At 35.1% G+C, this 22,055-nt stretch overlaps 2 protein-coding genes across 4 annotated transcripts; one reads left to right on the top strand and one right to left on the bottom strand.

The window, feature by feature from the left end:
• Window positions 1–15,388: 15,388 nt before the first annotated feature.
• LOC131995281 (uncharacterized) lies at window positions 15,389–16,866 on the top strand. Its single transcript, XM_059363733.1, has 2 exons — window positions 15,389–15,886; window positions 15,943–16,866. Exons 1-2 carry the CDS (start codon window positions 15,873–15,875, stop codon window positions 16,718–16,720), a joined length of 792 nt encoding a protein of 263 aa, XP_059219716.1. The 5' UTR covers window positions 15,389–15,872; the 3' UTR covers window positions 16,721–16,866.
• Window positions 16,765–18,334, bottom strand: LOC131995280 (putative nuclease HARBI1). 3 transcript variants are annotated; one of them, XM_059363730.1, is made up of 4 exons: window positions 17,986–18,334; window positions 17,488–17,929; window positions 17,284–17,428; window positions 16,765–17,226 (listed from the first exon to the last, which is right to left on the bottom strand). In XM_059363730.1, exons 1-4 carry the CDS (start codon window positions 18,108–18,110, stop codon window positions 16,841–16,843), a joined length of 1,098 nt encoding a protein of 365 aa, XP_059219713.1. In that variant the 5' UTR covers window positions 18,111–18,334; the 3' UTR covers window positions 16,765–16,840. The 3 variants fall into 3 exon arrangements, with proteins under 3 accessions (XP_059219713.1, XP_059219714.1, XP_059219715.1); XM_059363731.1 differs by having other exon boundaries at window positions 17,491–17,929; XM_059363732.1 differs by having other exon boundaries at window positions 17,488–17,911.
• Window positions 18,335–22,055: the final 3,721 nt, after the last annotated feature.

Raw genomic sequence — 22,055 nt, 5'->3', positions numbered from 1 at the left:
GACCACACATTCTTATTAGCATTGTTATGAATATTTCCCAACACCAGTTTTCTAATTTGCTTAGCGAACATCCAATATCCGTCTTCTCGCGAAAAAGTGTTAAAAATAAGTGAGCTACAATGTTCGTATTTGATCGGTGCCCTTTTTCAATGTCGTGTTTCAAATGTTGCTCAATTCCGCAGCTTTGCTTTAACAATTGGTCATGCATGTCTTGTGTGGACCATTCTTGTCATACTTTAGACACCAAAAAAGAGATTTCTCATTTGACTTTCTAACAAGAATTACTGAATGACCCCCTCCTCGCAAAAAAAAAGTTTATAACAAGTGACCAAATAAACAAACGAAACAAGTAAAAGCGTGCTAAGTTCGGCCGGGCCGAATCTTATATACCCTCCACCATGGATCGCATTTGTCGAGTTCTTTTCCTAGCATCTCTTCTTATGCAAAAGAGGGTATAAAAAAAGATTTGCTCTGCTATTAGAGCGATATCAAGATATGGTCCGATTTGGACCACAATTAAATTATATGTTGGAGACCTGTGTAAAATGTCAGCCAATTCGAATAAGAATTGCGCCCTTTGGGGGCTCAAGAAGTAAAATAGAGAGATCGATTTATATGGAAGCTGTATCGGGCTATAGACCGATTCAGACCATAATAAACACGTATGCTGATGGCCATGAGAGAATCCGTCGTACAAAATTTAAGGCAAATCGGATAATAATTGCGACCTCTACAGGCTCAAGAAGTCATGATCCCAGAGCTGTTTATATGACAGCTATATCAGGTTATGAACCGATTTGAACCATACTTGGCACAGTTCTTGGATATCATAACAAAACACGTCGTGCCAAAATTCATTCAAATCGGATAAGAATTGCGCCCTCTAGAGGCTCAAGCAGTCAAGACCCAAGATCGGTTTATATAACAGCTATATCAGGTGATAGACCGATTTTAACCATACTTGGCACAGTTGTTGGATGTCATAACAAAACACGTTGTGAAAAATTTCATTCCAATCGGATAAGAATTGCGCCGTCTAGAGGCTCAAGAAGTAAAGACCCAAGATCGGTTTATATGACAGCTATATCAAAACATTGACCGATATGGCCCATTTACAATACCAAGCGACCTACACTAATAAGAAGTATTTGTGCAAAATTTCAAGCGGCTAGCTTTACTCCTTCGGAAGTTAGCGTGCTTTCGACAGACAGACGGACGGAAGGGCGGACGGACGGGCGGACGGACGGACGGGCGGACAGAAGGACGGGCGGACAGAAGGACGGGCGGACAGAAGGACGGGCGGACAGAAGGACGGACATGGCTAGATCGACATAAAATGTCACGACGATCAAGAATATATATGGGGTCTCAGACGAATATTTCGAGTAGTTACAAACAAAATGACGAAATTAGTATACCCCCATCCAATGGTGGAGGGTATAAAAATGCGAACATATAGCAAAAGATTAGTCTTGCCACACAAGCAAATGCAAAACAGAGTGAATATCCTATACTTATGAGCTCGTGTGTACCAATAGGCTCGCGTTTGTGTTATTCTAATTGATGTGAACGTTTTGTTAAACGTGTTATTGTGAATGAAAATGATTTGAATTATTTTTCACTCCCCTGTTGCGAATGCATGTGCAATGATTACAAAAACCAAAAACTCAAAGTTCGGGAACATTGACAATAGCTAAGAGAACGATTAGGATAACTGTAAATGAAAGCAGAAATGAAATACTTAATGCATAAAAAAGAGAGCAGAAAAAGTTATGACTCAGAAATATGTGAATTGATCAAGAACTAAGATGCGCGCTTAACTCAGATATTTGTTTGGTTTGACAAAGGGAAAGAGGGGAGTTTATTTGAGTTACATACAAGTGTGAAGAGTTTTAGGAACAATGTTCGAACACATAAATATGCGTGAGAACCTCCAACCCCTCCAAGAAGAGAATACAAATTGCATAGTATATTTGTATGGTTTTGGACAGGGATGGAAAATGGATAGTTTCAAAAACAGTATTAAAAAGGTACTTTTTGTGACGGTAGACTTGTCGATTTGGAGTGATTAGCATATTCAGAGATAACGGTATTCATTTTAAGAAAAGTTCGCTTTTTATAAAAAAAATCCTCTGCGTATACTAAGGTAAATGCAAATTTCTCCATGAACATTCCATTAAAGCACAGGGCCAAACTTCTTACATATTAAAGATTGCTTGATTCAAGTTTATGCTCAATGATAAGGAGCCTATTTTTTATAGCTGAGTCCGCGTGGCGGCCGCATAGCGACACTACTTCGTTAAGATGTTTTAACATGGCAGGCTACCTCACAAATGTAGTATAACCACTGCAGAAAATTTTTTGATTTTTACGCAGGGATTTCAACCCAGCGTCATAGGCGGGCATGCTAACCTTTGCGCCGCGGTGGTCTGCAATTTTGACAAAGGCACTAAAAAGAAAATTATTTGCAAAAGAGGCAAAAGCAAATGAAAATCCCTACATGTTTCGCACCCAAATAAAAATTAAGTTTTTGTTTCTTTATATACACATGCTAGTTTGGTTATTTTTGTTCTTATATAAGTCAAATGAGACCTAACATTTATTAGCTTCTCTATAACGAAGTATTTCGTCGTTATTCATCTGTATATATTAGTCATTCCATTTGCAACACATCGAAATATCAATTTCCGCCCCAAAGTATATATATTTCGGATCGTCGTAAAATTCAAAGACGATTTAACGGTGTCCGTGTGTCTGTCCGTCGGTCTGTTGTAATCACTCTACAGCCATTCAAAAATTGAGATATTGAGCTGAAATTTGGCACAGATCCTTTTTTTATGCACGCTGGTAAAGTTCTTGAACCGGCCAAATCGGACCAAATTTGGATATAGCTGCTTTATAGATCGATCTGCCGATAAAGGGTCTAATGCCCATAAATATAAACTATATTTAGATATAACTGCCATATAGACCGATCTTCCGATAAAGGGTCTGAAACCCATAAAAGTTTTATATACTACCAGATTTCGCTGAAATTTGAAAAAATGGGTTATCTTAAGCCTCACGACATCCCACCTAAATATGGTTCAGATCGGACTATAAATAGATGTAGCTGCCATATAGACTGATCTCCTGATAAATGGTCTAATGCCCATAAATGCTTTATTTTTATTCCCGACATCTGGCCCAAATATGGTTTAGATATATTTAGATATAGGTGCCCTATAGACCGATCTCCCTATAAAGGCTCTGAAGCCAATAAAAGATTTATTTATTACCCAATTTCGTTGAAGTTTGAAACAGTGAGTAATTTTAAACCTCTAAACATTCTTTCCAAATATGGTTCAGATCTGACATCATTTAGATATAGCTGTCATATAGACCAATCTGTCGATAAGAGGTCAGAAGCCCATAAAAGCTTTATTTATTACCCTGTTTCGCTGAAATTCGAAACAGTGAGTTGTTTTGAATCTTCCGATATCCGACCTTAATATGGTTCAAATCGGACTATATTAAGATATAGCTGTAATATAGACCGATCTGTCTATAAATTTTCTGAAACCCATAAAAACTTTATTTTTTATCCGATTTCGCTGAAATTTTAAATATTGAGTCGTTTTTAGCCTTCCGACAGCCGCCCCAAATATGGGTCAGATCAGACTATATAGATATAGCTGTGATATAGACCGATCTTCTGATTTAGGGTCTTAATCCCAAAAAAGCAGATTTATTGCCTGAAAATGTTACTTGTATATGGGTTCTCGGGACCTGAATAAAGTATGGTGGAGACCAGCCCCTATTAAGATATAACTACGTATATCGTAGTGGAGTTATAATAAAATATGATGATTCCATACTTGGTTAAGGGTGCCATATAATAGAAAGAACTCTCGATTTAAAGTCTTGGCCCTATAAAAAGCGCATTTATTATCCGATTTGGTTAAAATTTGACGCAGTAACTTGTGTTAGACTTTTCGACATCCGTTCATATCGGTTAGTATTTGGATATAGGTGCTTAAATAACCAATATTTTGTTCTGCAAAATTGAACAGTGGTTTACATTTATTGGACTACTCAATGGCCGTGCCGAATTTGGGTGCATAAATTATCCAATATTTACCTGATTGTAACGAAAGAGGGTTTACATATATATCCAAAGTTCGGCCCGGCCGAACTTAATGCTTTTTACTTGGTTTTGGATACCCTTTACTTTTTCGACAATTACCATATTTTATTATATGTATATGAAAGAAAACTCAAAAAAAGGAGATTTTTAATGCTATGATTGACATTGGCATTACCTATCTCAATATTGCAAATATGCCCATGAAAATTTCATTGAGGAACAACGGGGATACTTCTCTCATATCAATGAGTGCTGCCCAATACAAGTTTAAGCTCAACTAGAGGGACCTCGTTTGTATTGCCGAGTTCGAATGGCTTGTGCAGAGCAACACCACTTTAATATATGAATTTACACAGCTGATTGCCCATTTGTTAATACCTCACAAGTGTCTTCAGCACTAGGAGGGAACAACCACCGGTAAAGTTTGTTCAAATGTTCTCGTCGGGACTTAAACCAAGACGTTGAGCATCAAGTGCGAATATCCTAACCTCTGAGCTATGGTATCTCTATCTTCGTTTGCGAAAATTCATCTCTCATTCCTTAAGTATTTCCTAAATATCATTAAAGATATAAACATTAACCAAGGAATTCTATCAGAGGATAGGTGAGATGAAGATGTTACTTGCAGTAACGACAATGGCCAATCACAAAATTTTTACCCACGAGACTTTTGTCAGTACAAAAAGCCTAAATTAAGAAATTGATCTATATGGCGGCTCTATTGAAAAGTATAAAATACTTGGAACACGAGTAGGAAGGGCTGATATAACTCATTATCATATAGAAATCGGATGTAAAAATACGTTCCTTAAAAGAAAATCTATATTTGGAAAAGATATAACAGGAGCTAATGAATCTCATATTCGTTATTTAAAAGAAAAAGTAACCGGAATGACTTTTAAAGGAATTTTCGTAGCCAATGTACTCGTACATTATACACGAGCGGTTTGACCTGCACTGTCTTTGAGCTACATTTTTTTGTTATGACCGAAAAGAGCACAAAAATGGTACTTTATGGCTCCAAAAGGTACCTTTTTAACTTGTTTTCAATAAAATTTCGCAAACCCCATTTATCATCCCCAATATGCACTAACTTTTTTCGCTCATTTTCTTCGTCGATCAAATGCCCCTTTCGTACTCAAATGTTGCATAATTTGCTATGCCGCGCTTCAGTTCTAATTTAACTACCGGTCGTGTGTGTTGTGTGGTCTGTTCTCATTGGCATTGTTATGAATATTTTAATATTTGCCAACACGAGTTTACTTGTGAACAAAAATTCTTAAATATCCGTTTCCTCGCATTAAAAAGTGTTTAAAGCAAGTGAGCAAACCAAAAAAACTAACGCAAATTAAGTTTTCTTTCTCCACAATGTTCGTTTTTGAACGGTGTCCGCGATCGTCAAATGTTATGAAATTTCGCAGTTTTGTTTTATCCATCGCTCGTGTGTGCCTTGTGTGGTCAGTTCTTGTTGTCAGCGTTGCTATAAACAACAACAAAAGTGTTTTAAAATTTGCCTTTCTAACAAGAATTCCCGAACATCCGTCCTCGCGCTTGCATAACAAGTGATGAAAATAAACAAACCAAATAAAATACGAACAGATGAACTAAGGACTAGTCTTACCACACCGGCAAGTGCGAAGTGGAGGGGTTATCTAATACTTATGTGATCGTATGTATGTATGTACCTACAGCTCTCGTATGTGTTATTCTAAGTGACGTGAACGTTTTGCTAAACGCGTGAATGAAAATGATTTGAATTATTGCTTCGAATGCATGTACAATGATTACAAAAAAACTAACGAAGCAAGAAACGCAAAGTACGACATTGGTAATTGTTGAGTGAACGATTAGGATAACTGTAAATGAAATACATAAGAAAGAGAACAGAAAAAGTTTTGACTCAGAGAAATGTGTGTACCACAGAAGAAAGGAAAAGTGAATTGACCAAGAACTAAGATGCTCGCGCAGCTCAATTTTTTATTTGGTTGAACGAAGAGAAAGAGGTAAGTTTATTGTTGATACCTACAAATGTAAAGAGTTATAAAAATAATATTTGGCACACTTAAATACGCGGAGAACCTCCAACCCCTCCAAGAAAAGAAAACAAATTGCTTAGGATATTTGTATGGTATTGGACAGGGATGGAAAATAGGTACAAAGTTTCAAATAGTATTAAAAAGGTACTTTTTAGGTCCAGAAGACTTATCCTAATCGCTTTGGAATATTTACCATGTTTAGAAATAACGGAATACATTTTGACAGAAATTCTTTTTTTATATAAAAATTCTCTGCGTATACTACAGAAATTAACAGGTGGTAACTCTATGGTGGTGGATGCAAGTTACTTCATTAAATATGAGTAAATAGGCCTTACGCGGGCTTAAGATGTCAAATCAGAAGGTTGGTTTTTATGGGAGCTATATCAAGTTATAAACCGATTTAACCAATACTTGCGGTAGGTTTGAAGTCAGAGCAAAACAAAAACTGCACTGCTGAATCGGATAAAAATTGCGACCTCTAAGGTATCAGGATGTTAAATTAGGAGAATAATATGAATGGAAGCTATACCTAAACGTGGAATGATTTGGATTTGGATTTTGGGAAAGTGTCGAAAACTTTGCCATCCCTGGTGTGGGACAGACAATGGGTTGAGTTATATTTTTTAATGTTTTATTGTAATTTAAAATCCATTTAGATAAATCCATTGTTCAAAAAACCTAAACATCGTTTCAAATTGGAATTTTTAGGTTTTGAAAAAATATTGTAGAGCGCAATTTCGAAAAAAAATTTAATTTGAAGAAATATTCTATGATAAAATAGGTTCGAATTTCTGGGAAAAAATCTAAAAACAGGAATACGGATTGCTATTAAGATTGACAAAATTAATTAAATAATAAAAAAAATAACATTCAAAATATCTATTGAAGAAATTAAAAAATAGCATTTTTGGCAAAAATTTAATTTCAAAGATATTATATGAACGAACATTTTTAGGAAAAGGTTTAAAGGAAATTAAATTCTACTAGATTTTATTTATTTCTATCGACACTGTTGAAATTTTTATTAAAAACCAATAAAACAATATTTTTTATTATAGTTCCACAAATTTTTTATTTAAAATTGAGATTTGACAAAAATTTTACAAAAACTAACAATTTAATTACAAACTAAAAAACATTTGTTAAAAATTATTTAGTTTTTTTTTTGGCTTGTATACTAGTTTTAATGTTCCATATGAAAAAAACGATATGAATTTTTGCTAAACTTTTCACAGATTTTGTAGAATCTTCCCATAGTGAAATCAGGATATTTCAGTCTCTTAGCAGTTACAATGGAATGGGTAGTGTACTTATCAAGTCATTTATTATGTATGAATATGGTCTTTTAAAATATACGTGTACAGTCGAACTTTTCTACAACGAATTTCCCTATAACAAATTGTTCTCTTTTGCCAATAAGAATTGTAAATACACCTTTTATGATCCATTTTTACCTAATCTAACCTCTCTATATCAAAATTCTTTATAACGAATATTTCTTTCTAACGATTTTTTTAAAGCGAAAGTTGAAATTCTCGCGTATGCTAATCTCTTTAAAGAACATCGGCTGTGTGTGTGCCCAGCACTGGCAGTCAGAAGGAGTTCCACTTTAGGTTCTCATTTCTTTGAGAACTTGACTGATTTAGCGGATGTGAACCATCGCAAGGGCCTATAACGAATTTTTGCCAACTTTTTATTGAAGTTCACTAAAAATTCCAAAAATTTAAACTTCTTCATGCTGGTCATTAACCCACAGTCACAAAATAATAGGTCTGTTCGCGTACTTTTTCAATAAAAATTTGCAGCAGAGTAAGATCAACCTTTATTCTCTTTTGTTATTTATTTGAATTATACAGCTGGTTTTCAGAAAATTTTTGCAGGGAAAAATACATCTATGATAAATTTCCAAGCTTTCAATTACCAAACTCTGAAAATTTTGTTCGCTCTCGCGCACTCTCGCTCTTTTCTGTCTGTAAATAAAGAACGACTCACAATAACAATTTGTGAACATTTATTTGCACAAATTTTTTAGTACGCAAACACTCCCAATAATTGCTGTAAAATATGTTACATGTTCAATGACTTCTATGGCTAATTTCTCGTATACATGATTTTGATTTGAATTTGTGACAAAATCGTTTCACTGAATATTCTTTGAAACGTTTTAAAGCTTAGAAGTAAAAAAAATATAAAAAAGTGTATTTTTTAAATTTTTTGGGTAAAATAAGTATATTCATTGATTAGTTTTTACGGAAAAACTAGCTGATATACAATAATTTTTTATATTTTTTTTTTTTTTTAAAGTATATATTGCAGATGCGTTTTGAGTGACATTCGAACAAAAGATTTCAACTTAAACGGGTGCTATGCGTAGATCAAACTACGTAATATATTTTTTTAAAAGTTTAAAAAATCCCCAATCGGGCTTATGTTTTTTTACTTTATATGTCTCCTAACTACATTTGTATCTCTCAAAGCAAATTTACTGAAAAATGCCAATGTGGAAACTATCTTTGCACGAAATGGGTATTTTGGGTATTTCTATGAAAAATTTTAGGCAGTTTTTATTTGTAATTTTTTAGGGACACTTTTATCTTCAAAATTCAAAAACAATTATGAAGATATCTCTTTTCGTTTTTTTTTCTTACAACTTTTTTGAATCGAATTTCCGTTTTCAGAAAATTGAAAATTTCCCATTATCCAGCAAAAATTTCTTTAAATTGGACCACTAAAAAAGATTTGGCACCCCCAACACATTTTCGAAATACCGAGTTGACCAATTATATGGGCCTACCAAAATACGCCCGTACAACTTAGGACATTGGAATATTGCATACGATCTCGCTAACACCACAGCTTTAACCATTCGAAATCTCAATGTGATATCTTTATCCGTTCTCCCACGGTATATATTTTAATTTTTTTTCGGTTCCATCCCACTGTGTGACGTTCGAACGAATGATTGTATTGGCATCTCATTTATATACTAGTATGTAGGTGGATGAGGACTGCAGACAGGCAATAAAATGTAATATTTGCGTAAAGCTTCCATATAAATCGATTCGCTGCTTTGCTATCTTTAGAGCCCAGAAAAATCATGTTGTACCCTTATATACCTTCCCTACCCCTACCATATTCTAACTCAATGACTTTCTACTTGTTTTAAAATTAAAATAGTTATTTGGCATAAAGATACATTTGCAATATTTGCCCCCTTTCAGAGAGAATCAATAATCGTTTAGAACGGTTCATCCTCTCGGAGGTTTGCCATTGTTTGCTCAGCCTTTACAACACCTTTATAGCGACAAATTCAATAATCCAAAATAAAAAGTCTCCTCAGCCCTAATATGCGCTAACTTTTTTCGACCATTCTTCTTCTCTCCTTTCGTTAAATTTTTCTTCTTCGATCATTGCCCCTTTCGTACTCAAATGTTGTCAAATAATTTGCAACTGCTGCGCTTCAGTTCTAATTTAGCTACCGGTCGTGTGTGTTGTGTGGTCCGTTCTTATTGGCATTGTTATGAACATTTCCCAACACCAGTTTTCTAATAGGCTTTGCGAACAAAAATTCTCAAATGAGCAAACCAAACAAAATAATGCAAATAAAGTTTTCTCTTCTTTCTCCACAATGTTCGTATTTGTCCAATGTAGTGTTTCAAATGTTACGATATTTCGTAGTTTTTTTTAACTATCGGTCGTGTGTGTCTTGTGTGGTCAGTTCTTGTTGTCAGCGTTGTTATTAACAATAAAACAAGAGTGTTTTCCAATTTGGCGTTCTAACAAGAATTCCCGATCATCCGTCCTCGCGCGTTCATACCAAGTGAAGATAATAAACAAACGAAAGAAAATAGGAACAGAAGAACTAAGGATTAGTTTTACCACACAGGCAAGTGCGAATCGGAGTACCTATAGGCTCGCGTTTGTGTTATTCTAAGTGACGTGAACGTTTTGTTAAACGCGTTATTGTGAATGAAAATGATTTGAATTATTTTTCATACCCCTGTTGCTTCGAATGCATGTGTATGGTTACAAAAAACAAAAAAAAAAAAACTAACGAAACAAGAAATGCAAAGTACGTTATTGGTAATTGTTGAGTGAACGACTAGTATAACTGTAAATGAAATAAAAAGAGAAATACTTAATACATAAAAAAGAGAGAAGAAAAACTTTTGACTCAGAGAAATATGTGTACCACAGAAGAAAGGAAAAGTGAATTGACCAAGAACTAAGATGAGTGCGCAGCTCAATTATTTATTTGGTTGAACGAAGAGAAAGAGGTGAGTTTATTGATGTTGCATAACTTCCAACCCCTCCAAGAAAAGAAAACAAATTGCTTAAGATATTTGTATGGTATTGGACAGGGATGGAAAATAGGAACAAAGTTTCAAATAGTATAAAAAAGGTACTTTTTGTACCAGAAGACTTGTCTTAGTCGCTTTGGAATGGTTAGCATATTTAGAGATAGCGGAATCAATTTTAAGAGATGTTCGCTTTTAATAAAAAAAAAATATTCTTTGCGTATAATAATACATTTAGGGAATCATATTCATATGTGTTTTGCACTTGAATCGTATACTACTGAAAATCACAGGTGGTGACTCCTTGGTAGATATTTTCATAGGTAATTATAGGGTTAAAGACCAATTTGCATCAAAACACAATTTCCGTGGTGGTTGGAAGTTACTTCCAAACATATGTATACGTAAATAGGCCTTACACGGGCTCAAGATTTCAAACCAGCATGTTGATTTTTATGGGAGCTATATCAAGTTATAAACCGAATTGGACCATACTTGCCTGGTTGAAAGTCAGAACAAAACAATAACTGCACTGCTGAATCGGATAAAAATTGCTTCTTCTAAGGAATCAGGAAGTCAAATTAGGAGAATGGTATGAATGGAAGCTATACCTAAACTTCCAACAATTTGTCTAAAAAAGGTTACAAAGTCGGTAACTCGCTACGGCACTCCTCGAGTAGGAAAAGTGCCGGAAACTTTTCCATCCCTGGAGTGGGAGTCACAATAGGCTGAGTTATTTTTTTTTTAATTTAAAATCCTTTTAAAAACTGCTTTGTGTTGCAAAAGAAAAAATCAAAAATAAATCATTGTTAAAAAAACCATAACATCGCTTCTAATTGGAATTTTTAGGTTTTGAAAAAATATTGTAGAGCGCAATTTGGAAAAAACATTGAATTTGAAGAAATATTCCATGATAAAATATTTCCGAATATCTGGAATAATACTATGAACAGGAATAGGCACTGCCATTAAGGTAGATAAAATTAATTAAATAATATAAAAATGACATTGAAAATATCTAACTGCAAACTTAAATTTCAGAGTTATTTTATTAATGAGCATTTTTGACAAAAAGTTTAAAGAAAATTAAATTCCACTAATTTTTTATCGAATATGCCGAAAGTTTTTTGAGTTATAGTTCTACTAATATTTTTATAAAAATAAAGGTATGTATGATGAATTTTTTACAAAAAATTGCAATTCAATCACAAATAAAAAGACATTTGTTCAAACTATTTGTTTTTTTTTTCTCTTTTGCGAATGAAAACAAACTCATGGCAGACTGCCACTTAAACATTTGCAGGAGAATATTCTCTTTTGTTATTTATTTGAATTAAACAGCTGGGTTTCAGCAAATTTCTGTTGGAAAAGAAACTCCATTAGCCATTTCCAAGCTCTCAATTACCAAACTCTTAAAAATTTGCTCTCTCGCGCTCTCTTCTAAATGTGCGCGAACGACTTCCAGTAACAATTTGGCAAATTGGAACAAATTTTTGAGTACGCGAACAATCCTAATAATTGCCGTAAAATACGTTCAATTTTCAATAACGACTGTGCTTAGTTTCTCGTATATACCAAAAATTGATTTGTGTTTGCTTTGCGTGTTCAAAAACAAACAAAACAGTAGTCTGTGAGGAATAATACCAGTTTAGAATAATTTTTGTAATGATATTAAAAATATCAGTTAAAAATGAGTTGTGTAGTCATCGGATGGCGGTGGAAAAATGGTATTGAGAAAAAGTGGCGTATTATATCCAATGCTGACATTAACTTTTTAATTTCCCTTGAACATTCCATTCAGGAACACGGGATTCTTCTCTCATTTTAATAAGTGCAACCCGATTAATGTTTTTAAGATCAATGAGACGGGGCCAACTTTTTTATGACGGGTCGGTACTACGGGCCGCATAGCGACACCACATCGTAGAGAATATTTTTATATGGCAGGATACCTCAGAAGTGTAGGATAATCACGCCGGGATTTGAACCCAGTCGTTCGATGTCAAAGGTTGGCTTGCTTATCTTTGCGCCACGGTGGTCTCCAAGGCTCTAAAAAGAAATTAAATTACAAAATAGTCAAAAACAAATAAAAATCACTTCATATATCACAGTCAAATAAAAATTCAATTTGTTTGTCCATATACACATGTTATTTTTGTCTTTTATTTTTGAACTTCTAAAGGGTGATTTTTTTGAGGTTAGGATTTTCATGCATTAGTATTTGACAGATCACGTGGGATTTCAGAACTGGTGTCAAAGAGAATGATGCTCAGTATGCTTTGACATTTCATCATGAATAGACTTACTAACGAGCAACGCTTGTAAATCATTGAATTTTATTACCAAAATCAGTGTTCGGTTCGAAATGTGTTCAAATTTTGACAAATTTTGTTCAGCGATGAGGCTCATTTCTGGTTGAATGGCTACGTAAATAAGCAAAATTGCCGCATTTGGAGTGAAGAGCAACCAGAAGCCGTTCAAGAACTGCCCATGCATCCCGAAAAATGCACTGTTTGGTGTGGGTTGTACGCTGGTGGAATCATTGGACCGTATTTTTTCAAAGATGCTGTTGGACGCAACGTTACGGTGAATGAACACATTTCGAACCGAACACTGATTTTGGTAATAAAATTCAATGATTTGCAAGCGTTGCTCGTTAGTAAGTCTATTCATGATGAAATGTCAAAGCATACTGAGCATCTTTCTCTTTGACACCATGTCTGAAATCCCACGTGATCTGTCAAATACTAATGCATGAAAATCCTAACCTCAAAAAAATCACCCTTTATGAATCAAATTATCAACTATTTTTTTCAGTTTTTCTACAATATAACGTAGTATTTCGTCGTTCCTCGACTGCTTCGTTATAGTAAAGTTCGATTGTACATACATGTGTAATTGGACCTAGTCATGTCCATCGGTCCGAAATGATAGTGGGGAAGAAACGAAAAAAAACTACTAAAAAATATGCTGCGCGATAGTGCTCAAGAATCCATAAAAAAACGGCCTCTTGGGGTCTACAATATATCGCCTCGGGGATTTCGACTTTAATTTTTTTTGTAATTTGGTCGAGACCTGCTTCGTAGTTTATATTTTACGAAAACATTTGTGATTCGATTTTAATTTTTACGCATAATTTGGATTTGCGACACAATTTAACAGCGACTGTACCGCAAAAAGTGTACATCTGATTATTTAATTAAAAGTTATGCAGTTTGGAAGGCAAAAAATGTCTTTATTAAAAAAATTGGAAACGGCAATCCGTTATATAATTATTATTATTTTTTAAATATATCCCACTGTGTGACGTTTGAACGAATGATTGTATTGGCTTCTCATTTATAAATTAGTTTGTAGGGCAATAAAGTTTAATATTCGCCGTTTGGTTTCTTGAGAGCCAGGAAGAATCATTTTGTACCCTTATATACCTAACCCACCTCTGCCATTGTAACTCAATGCCTTTCTATTCGTTTTAAATAGGCATTTGGCATAGAAGCAAATATTCAACATTTGCCCCCCGCTCTCGGAGGTTTGGCATTTTTTGTTCAGCCTTTTCAACACCTTTACCAATAATCCACAATAAAAACAGCGCTAATTTTTTTTTGCCACTTTGATGAGCCACTTGAGAGCCCCGAATAATGATCTTGTACCTTACATACCCACCCAACTCCTACCAAATCTTAATTCAATGCCTTTCTACTTATTTTAAATAGGCATTTGGCATAAAGGTAAATATCAACCCCTCCCAAAGGGAATCAATAATCGTTTAAAACGGTTCAACCTCTCGGAGGTTTGCCATTCCTTGCTCGGCCTTTTCAACACCTTTATAGCGACAAATTCAATAATCCAAAATAAAAACAGTCTCTTCAGCCCTAATATGCGCTAACTTTTTCGCCCATTCTCTTCTCTTCTTTCGTTAAATTTTTTCTTCTTAGATACTTGCCCCTTTCGTACTCAAATGTTGCATAATTTGCCACTGCTGTGCTTCAGTTCTAATTTAACTACCGGTCGTGTGTGTTATGTGGTCCGTTCTTATTGTTATGAATATTTCCCAACACCAGTTTTCTAATAGGCTTTGCGAACAAAAATTCTCGAATATCCGTCTCCTCGCGAAAAAAGTGCTTAAAAACAAGTGGGCGAACCAAACAAACTAATGCAACTAAAGTTTTCTCTTCTTTCTACACAATGTTCGTATTTGATCGGTGCCCTTTTCCAATGTCGTGTTTCAAATGCTACGAAATTTCGCAGTTTTGTTTTAACTATCGATCGTGTGTGTCTTGTGAGGTCAGTTCTTGTTGTCCGCGTTGTTATAAACAGCAACAAGAGTTTTCTGTGTTACCTTCTAAAAAGAATTCCTCCCTCCCTTCTAACAAGAATTCCTCCCTCTCTCCTTCACTTGCTAAAAAAAGCCTTTTTATAACAAGTGAAGAAAATAAACGAAAGAAAATACGAACAGATGAACGATTGGTTAATCTTAACATGCTGGCAGGTGCGAAGCGGAGGGGTTAACAAATACATATATATAGTGTTATGTTGTACCTATAGGCTCTCGTTTGTTTTAGGCGAAGTGAGTTAAGGTTTTGTTAAACGCGTTATTGTGAATAAATATAATTTGAGTTATTTTTCATTCCCCTGTTGTTTTGAGTGGATGTGCAAAGATTACAAAAACAAAGCTCAGGAACGGTTGAGTGTACGATTAGGATATTTGTAAATGAAAGCAAAAGAGAAATGCTTAATATAAAAAACAAAAGAGAGTGGAAAACAATTTGACTCTGAGAAATATGTGTACCACAATATAAACGAAAAGTAAATTGACCAAGAACTGAGATGCGCGCGCAGCCCCACTACTTATTTGGTTCAACAAAGAGAAAGAGGTGAGTTAATTGGTGTTACTTAAAGAGGTGAAGGGTAATATGAATAATCAGCCTTATTACGGTTGTCGAAGACGTAGTCGAATGTCGATTTTTTTGGAAAACGGTACTACGGTTGTCGAAAATGTACAATCTGTTACAATTTTCGTAACACGGAAGACGAAAACGACTGTCAATGTTGGCTAAAACAGTCGATCAATTTTTTCCATACGACTAGAGACGTCGCCGCATTCAATTGACAACAATTGTTAGCCGTTGGTTTCATCCGCTAACACGCCGTTAACTAATTTTAAATTTAACACATTTTTTTGACATTTTATATTCGACAATAAATAAATATAACAAAATTGTATAAAATAAATTATTTATCTATTTTTAACATTGGGTAAATTTGCGGTATTTTACCAAGAAAACTTTTATCTTATGTCGACCGCTGATATAAAGTTTATGTCGCCGTCACTTGTTTTGTGTCAGTTGTCGCCGTAAAAATGAACAATCAGTCGTCGTTTTCTGAATATATTCACATTTGTTTACAAAGATGAGCTGCAAAATGTAAGTATTTGTGTTTTGTGAGAAAATTCATTTAATTAATTATTTATTTATTCCAGGAATAAAATAACCACGCAACAACAGTTTGCAAAAATGATGGAATTGTTGGAGGCAAATCCAAATCTTGCGCGTGCGTACCACAGCGGCCTACATAAAGTAAATACCAAGGAGGAATGGGCGAAAATTGCCATTGAATTAAATTCCATTGGGCCTCCCATGCGCCAAGGTACGGAATGGATGAAGGTGTGGGCAGACTTCAAATGTAATTTGAAAAAGAAGCTGCTGCACAACAAGGCAGAATGCCGTGCAACGGGAGGAGGGCCACACAAACAATTTGTGCTGACGACAGTGGAGGAAGCTGCCTCAAGTTTGCTGCAGCTAGACTCCATAGTAAATTCGGATGGAGAAATTGGAGTCTCAAATACTCCACTTAAGTCCAGCTATTGCCCTATGGACACCACAAAGGAAAATGAGAGTAGTGAGTATATCTCGACACCGCGAATTCGGAAAAAAGTGGAAACAAAGGCTGACAAGACAGAGAAGACTGCGCTGCTGGAAAACCAGCTAAAAGTCCAAACCGAGCTATACTCTCAAGTGAAGGACTCTCTACAAAATGTGGAGAGATACAATAGAAAAATCTTCAAAATTAAAGAAGAAGAGCTTAAAATTTACAAAGCTGCAGAAAAAAGGGAAGAAGAAAAGTTTTTATTATATAAAAAGGAGTTAAAGAGCAAAGAAGACTTCAGAAATAAATTGCTAAAAGCAAGAACGGAGGAAATCGAAATAAAAAAAAGGCGAATAGAGCTGGATGAATGGAAGAGCGGCATTCGGGAGTAATTTGCTGATCTCATTTAGTTTTTAACTTGAAAAGACTGAACTAATGTAATTTGTTTTGTGTTCCTTTTTTATTTTATTTTATAATCTAAGTGCCTGAAGTACCTTTTATTTTAAATAACTTTAATAAATATCCAAAGACTGCATAATTCTCCTTCTTATATTTAAAGCAGTGGCGTCTTCGCTAGTTTCATTGAGGTTCGACATTGCTTCATTGCTAGGAATTTCTGTGCTTTCATTGGGCTCAACTGCGGATTCAATTTTGTAATGAATACATATGTTATGCAAAGCAGCACAAACAGAAGTAATTTTTCCAGCCATTTTCGGTTTATAATGCAGTTGCCTCGCTCCTAAAATACATCGAAAACGATTTTTGAGGACACCAATTGTACGCTCCACTACATTTCTAGCTTGTGAATGTATGTAATTAAAGCGGCTTTCTGCAGTTCCGTCTTCCGCTGACCTGAATGGAGTTATCAAGTAGGGTTCAAGAGGGTAGCCTGCATCTCCTACAAAATATGACAAATTTATGTTGGTTTTCACTATAAAAACAAAATGTTTAATACCAAGCAGCCATGTATTAGTTTCGCCATTTAAATAGTTGGTCTTTAGAAACTCTTTTAAGTCGCTTGTATTCCACACCAATGAATCGTGAACTGAGCCGGGATGATTGGGGGATATATATCTGATTCTAAGTTTATGGTCGCAAACCTGTAATGAAATCTTTGAAATAGACTACGACTCTTATTTAAAATAGGATTTTGGTTTACCACGGTAGCATTTAAACTATAAAATCCTTTTCGATTATAATATTTAAATCTTTCACCAACTCCTGGAGCCAAAATTTTGATATGCGTTCCATCTATGCATCCAATAATGCCGGGAAATTTAAACTTTTTATAAAAATAATCCTTTATTTCAAACTTTTCCACTTCCGTCATTCTAACCGATATCCATTTTGGACAAATTTCACTGTGCATTGCATCAATGCATTCTGTAAAAATTTTGCTTACAGAAGACTGTGAAAGCCCAACATTATAGTCGTTGCCAGCTCCTTTTTGGTAACTGCCTTCAGCAAGTATGCGCAATGTTACCGCCAACTTCAATTCTTTGGGAACAGCAGACGACTTTATTGGGTCTTGCAATTTACCCGATATGCTTTCCAAGACGTATTTAAAAGCATCTTTATTCAATCTAAAAAGGCCAATGAAACTTAAGTGCAGATAGGGATTATAAATTTTAACTCATTTCTCAATTTCAAAACTTACTTTGAATTGGGCATTGCAAATATGTCCGAATTCTGTCTTATTTCCTTACGCAAAGCACTCATATCACATTCTGTATATGCCTCGTCGTCTTCATCCGAAGAAAAAAAATGTCCCAAACTTAACATATTTGTTTTATTATATTTATTTTATTTTATATTGAGAAAATTTCAATGTTGCCTTTGGCGGACAATTATGTAAAAAGTAAACATTGTTTTGACAGTATAGCACATCTTTTACTTTTCAATCTATTACAAAATAACAAGAGTCGAAAAAGTTACATAATACCAAAAATAATCGAAATCGACAACGACTTCGACTGCTCTCGATTTTCGTCTTCGACAACCGTAATAAGGCTGAATGTTTGACGGGAGAACTTCCAACCCCTTCAAAAAAGAAAATAATTGCTTAGAATATTTGTATGGTATTGAACAGAGATGGAAAATACAAAGTTTCTAATAGTATTAAAAAGGTACTTTTTGGTCCAGAAGACTTGTCCAAGTCGCTTCGGAATGATTAGCATATTTAGAGACTGCGGAATAAAACTTAACAGAAGTTCGCTTGTTATATAAAAATTCTCTATGCATACTACAGAAAATCGCAGATGGTAACTCCTTGGAGGATCGATATTTCCATAGGTAGTCTACGCGGGTTATAGGACAGCTATATATATATATAGAGTTTAAGACCAATTTGCATAAAATTTGCTTGGCGGTTTCAAAACATATACGTAAATAGGCCTTACAAGATGTCAAGATGTCAATTCAGCAGGTTGGTTTTTATGGGAGCTATACCAAGTTATAAATCGATTTGGACCATACTTGCCTGGCTTGAAGTCAGAGATAAACAATAACTGCACTGCTGAATCGAATAAAAAACAAAGCTAAGGAATGGTTGAATGAACGATTAGGATAACTGTAAATGAAAGCAAAAGAGAAATGCTTAATGCAAAAAAAAAGAGAACGGAAAACAATTTGACTCTGAGAAATATGTGTACCACAGAAAAAAAGAAAAGTGAACTCTTGAATAGGCTGAATTGGACTATATTTGGATGTAGCTGCCATATATTCCGATATGGCGATTTAGGCCCTTGAGCCCGCAAAACTCGCATTTTTTGTCCGCTTTCGCTGAAATTTGAAACGTGAAGTTGTACGGGTGCCCCGTTATTCAAACCGAATATGGGCCATATCGGAGCATATTTACAAATCGTCCCTTAACTGCCAAAAAGATGTAAGTGCCAAAATCAAAACTTTACAGGAGGTTTTTATAAACTAATTCAAAGCATATCATAGATTACAATATGATTTTTACATATGTATCACTTATTTGGCTGATGCATATAGTGGTAAAAAAATTTCGTGCTTTAAATAAAGCTAAGGGTAACTTTGGCATTTACGTTTTAAGTAATTTAGAGGGAAGTGCAATTAATACCATTTTAATAATTTTAATACCATACCATTCCGATGTTAATGCAATTTGGAGCAGAGTCATAATCGACACCTACACATTTATGCCGACTTTCGCCCATATCCGACCATATTTGAATATATGTAGCTGTCGTATAGATCGATCATAAAAGCCGCATTTATTATCCACTGTTCCGATTTTGGAACAGTGAATTGTATAAAGCTTAGTGACATCCGATCCAAATATGGTCCAAATCAGACCACATTTGGATATAGCTGCCATATAGACCGATCTCCCCTATATATGGTCTTGGGCATATAATGGGCGCATTTGTTATCCGATTTCGCTGAAATTAAGAACAAAGATTTGTGTTAGGGTCCTCAACACACTTTCTGAATATAATCCAAATTCGTTTTTTTTTTTTTAAATAGCTGCCGTATAGACCGATCTGCGATTAAAAGTAGCATGAGTGGGCCCAAATTGTACTTAACATCCGATATCAACGAAATTTGAAGTGGTGAGTTGTTTTTGACAATGTTCCGATATAGTGTAGATCGGAACGTAGTATAATATGGACGTATAACTGTATAAAGATTTCTCGAATAAAATTCTAGCGTTATAAATATCGCGTTTTTTATCGAATTTAAATCTGGCCGATCTTTACGTATTTTTACTTACATACAATCGGGGATTTGGGGCGGACTAAAGTGGCCGAAACTGGGCCGCTCCGCTACCTTAGTCCCAAATATATCAAATCCGTTATATTCTCCTAAAGCCGCGTAATTAAAACCTATATTTTCCAATCAACCCATAATTCCGTCTCGGGTAGCTTCTTTGGGGGTGCCCAAATTCGAAAATGACCTTCGAACTTTATTTCAAAACGCGTTTTATTTGCGGCCCATATGGTCCCGGATGACCCATATGGGTTTGACCACTGTACTTCAATGACTTTAAATTTGAGTCCATTATTGTCCCAGTCGACCAATATATCAATTTGGCGGTTTGATCGAGGGTTGGGCGCCCCTCAGTTACTTTACCCTACTTTTAAACAACCGATTCGTACTCCACTTCCAAATATAAAACGTTTCAAATAATAACTTACATATTTTTTGCAATTATTGCTTAATTTGTTTGAGGTACTAGTGTCCGGCGAAAATAATGTAAGTGCCCTTCGCTGTCACGGAATTTATCTAACAAAACTAAAATGGCACTTACATAAAAATTGTTTTTTTTTTTTTGTAAAATCATGACGGCTTGGATTATCGACACAAAATTTTAACAGAAGGTGTAAACAGTCGTATGTTGCCGATTCCTATTAAAAACTGAAATCCGAAAATTTGGCACTTTTATCTTTTTGGCGGTAAGGGGGTGAAATAGCTGCCATGTAGACCGATATGCCGGTTAAGGGTCTTACGCCAATAAAAGCCGCAATTATCATCCGACACGACATTAGACTCAAATATGTTTTAGGTCGGTATATATTCAGATATAACTGCCAAATAGAGCGATATAACAGGCGCATTTATTCTCCGATTATGCTGGAATTTGAAAAGGTGAGTTGATTAAAGCCTTCCAACATCAGACTCAAATATGGTTAGTTAGGTTTATATTCAGATATGGCTGTCATATTGAGTGATCTTCCTATTAGGGATCTTGAGCCCATAAAAGTTGCATTTATAACACGTTTTCGCTTAAACTTGAAACAGCGTATTCTTTAAAACCTTCCGTCATCATACCAAAATTTGGTCCATGTCAGACATACATAGGTATTGCTGTCATATGGAATGAACCACCGATTGAGGGCCCTAAGCCCATAAAAGCCGAAATTATTATCCGATTTCGCTAAAATTTGAAGTAGTGAGTTGATTAAAGTCACCCAATATCCGACTCACATATGGTTCAGATCGGGCTATATTTAGATATAACTGTCATTTAGACCGATCTACCGATTAAGGGTCTTAAGCCCATAAAAGCCGCAATTATTTCCGACTTGGGTGAAATTTGAAATACTGAGTTCATTAAAGCCTTCCAATATCTGATTCAAATATGTTTAAGTTCTGTTTTTAATCAGATATTGCTGCCATATATACTGATTTGCCGATTGAAGTTCTTAAGCCCATAAAAGCTGCATTTATTATCCAATTTAGCTAGAATTTGACATGTATTAAACCCACCGTCATCCGACCACACTCACAAAAATTAGTCTGCTGATATCAGCAAACACTGTCTGCTGATATTTAATTAAAAATTTTAAACTTTGGAATTAATCGGTTACAATTTTTTGAAGTTAACAACATTTGGAGGCCACCGTAGCGCAGAGATTAGCATGTCCGCCTATGACGCTGAACGCCTGGGTTTGAATCCTGGCGAGACCATCAGAAAAAAATTGTCAACGGTGTTTTCCCCTCCTAATGCTGGCATTTGTAAGTTTCTATGCCACGTAAAACTTATCTCCAAACAGGTGTCGCACTACGGCACGCCGTTCGGACTCGGCTATAAAAAGGAGGCCCCTTATCATTGAGCTTTAACTTGAAACGGACTGCACTCATTGATATGTGAGAAGTTTGCCCCTGTTCCTTAGTGGAATGTTCATGGACAAAATTTGCAATTACAACATTTGAGGCATTTGCTATATAATAAACAAATTTACCAATTTTAAACGTTAA

This window comes from Stomoxys calcitrans, chromosome 2 (genome assembly GCF_963082655.1).
Source record: "Stomoxys calcitrans chromosome 2, idStoCalc2.1, whole genome shotgun sequence".
Classification (NCBI taxonomy): domain Eukaryota; kingdom Metazoa; phylum Arthropoda; class Insecta; order Diptera; family Muscidae; genus Stomoxys; species Stomoxys calcitrans.
Note: the sequence above shows the minus strand (reverse complement) of the source record. Positions and strands in the feature narration are given on the sequence as shown.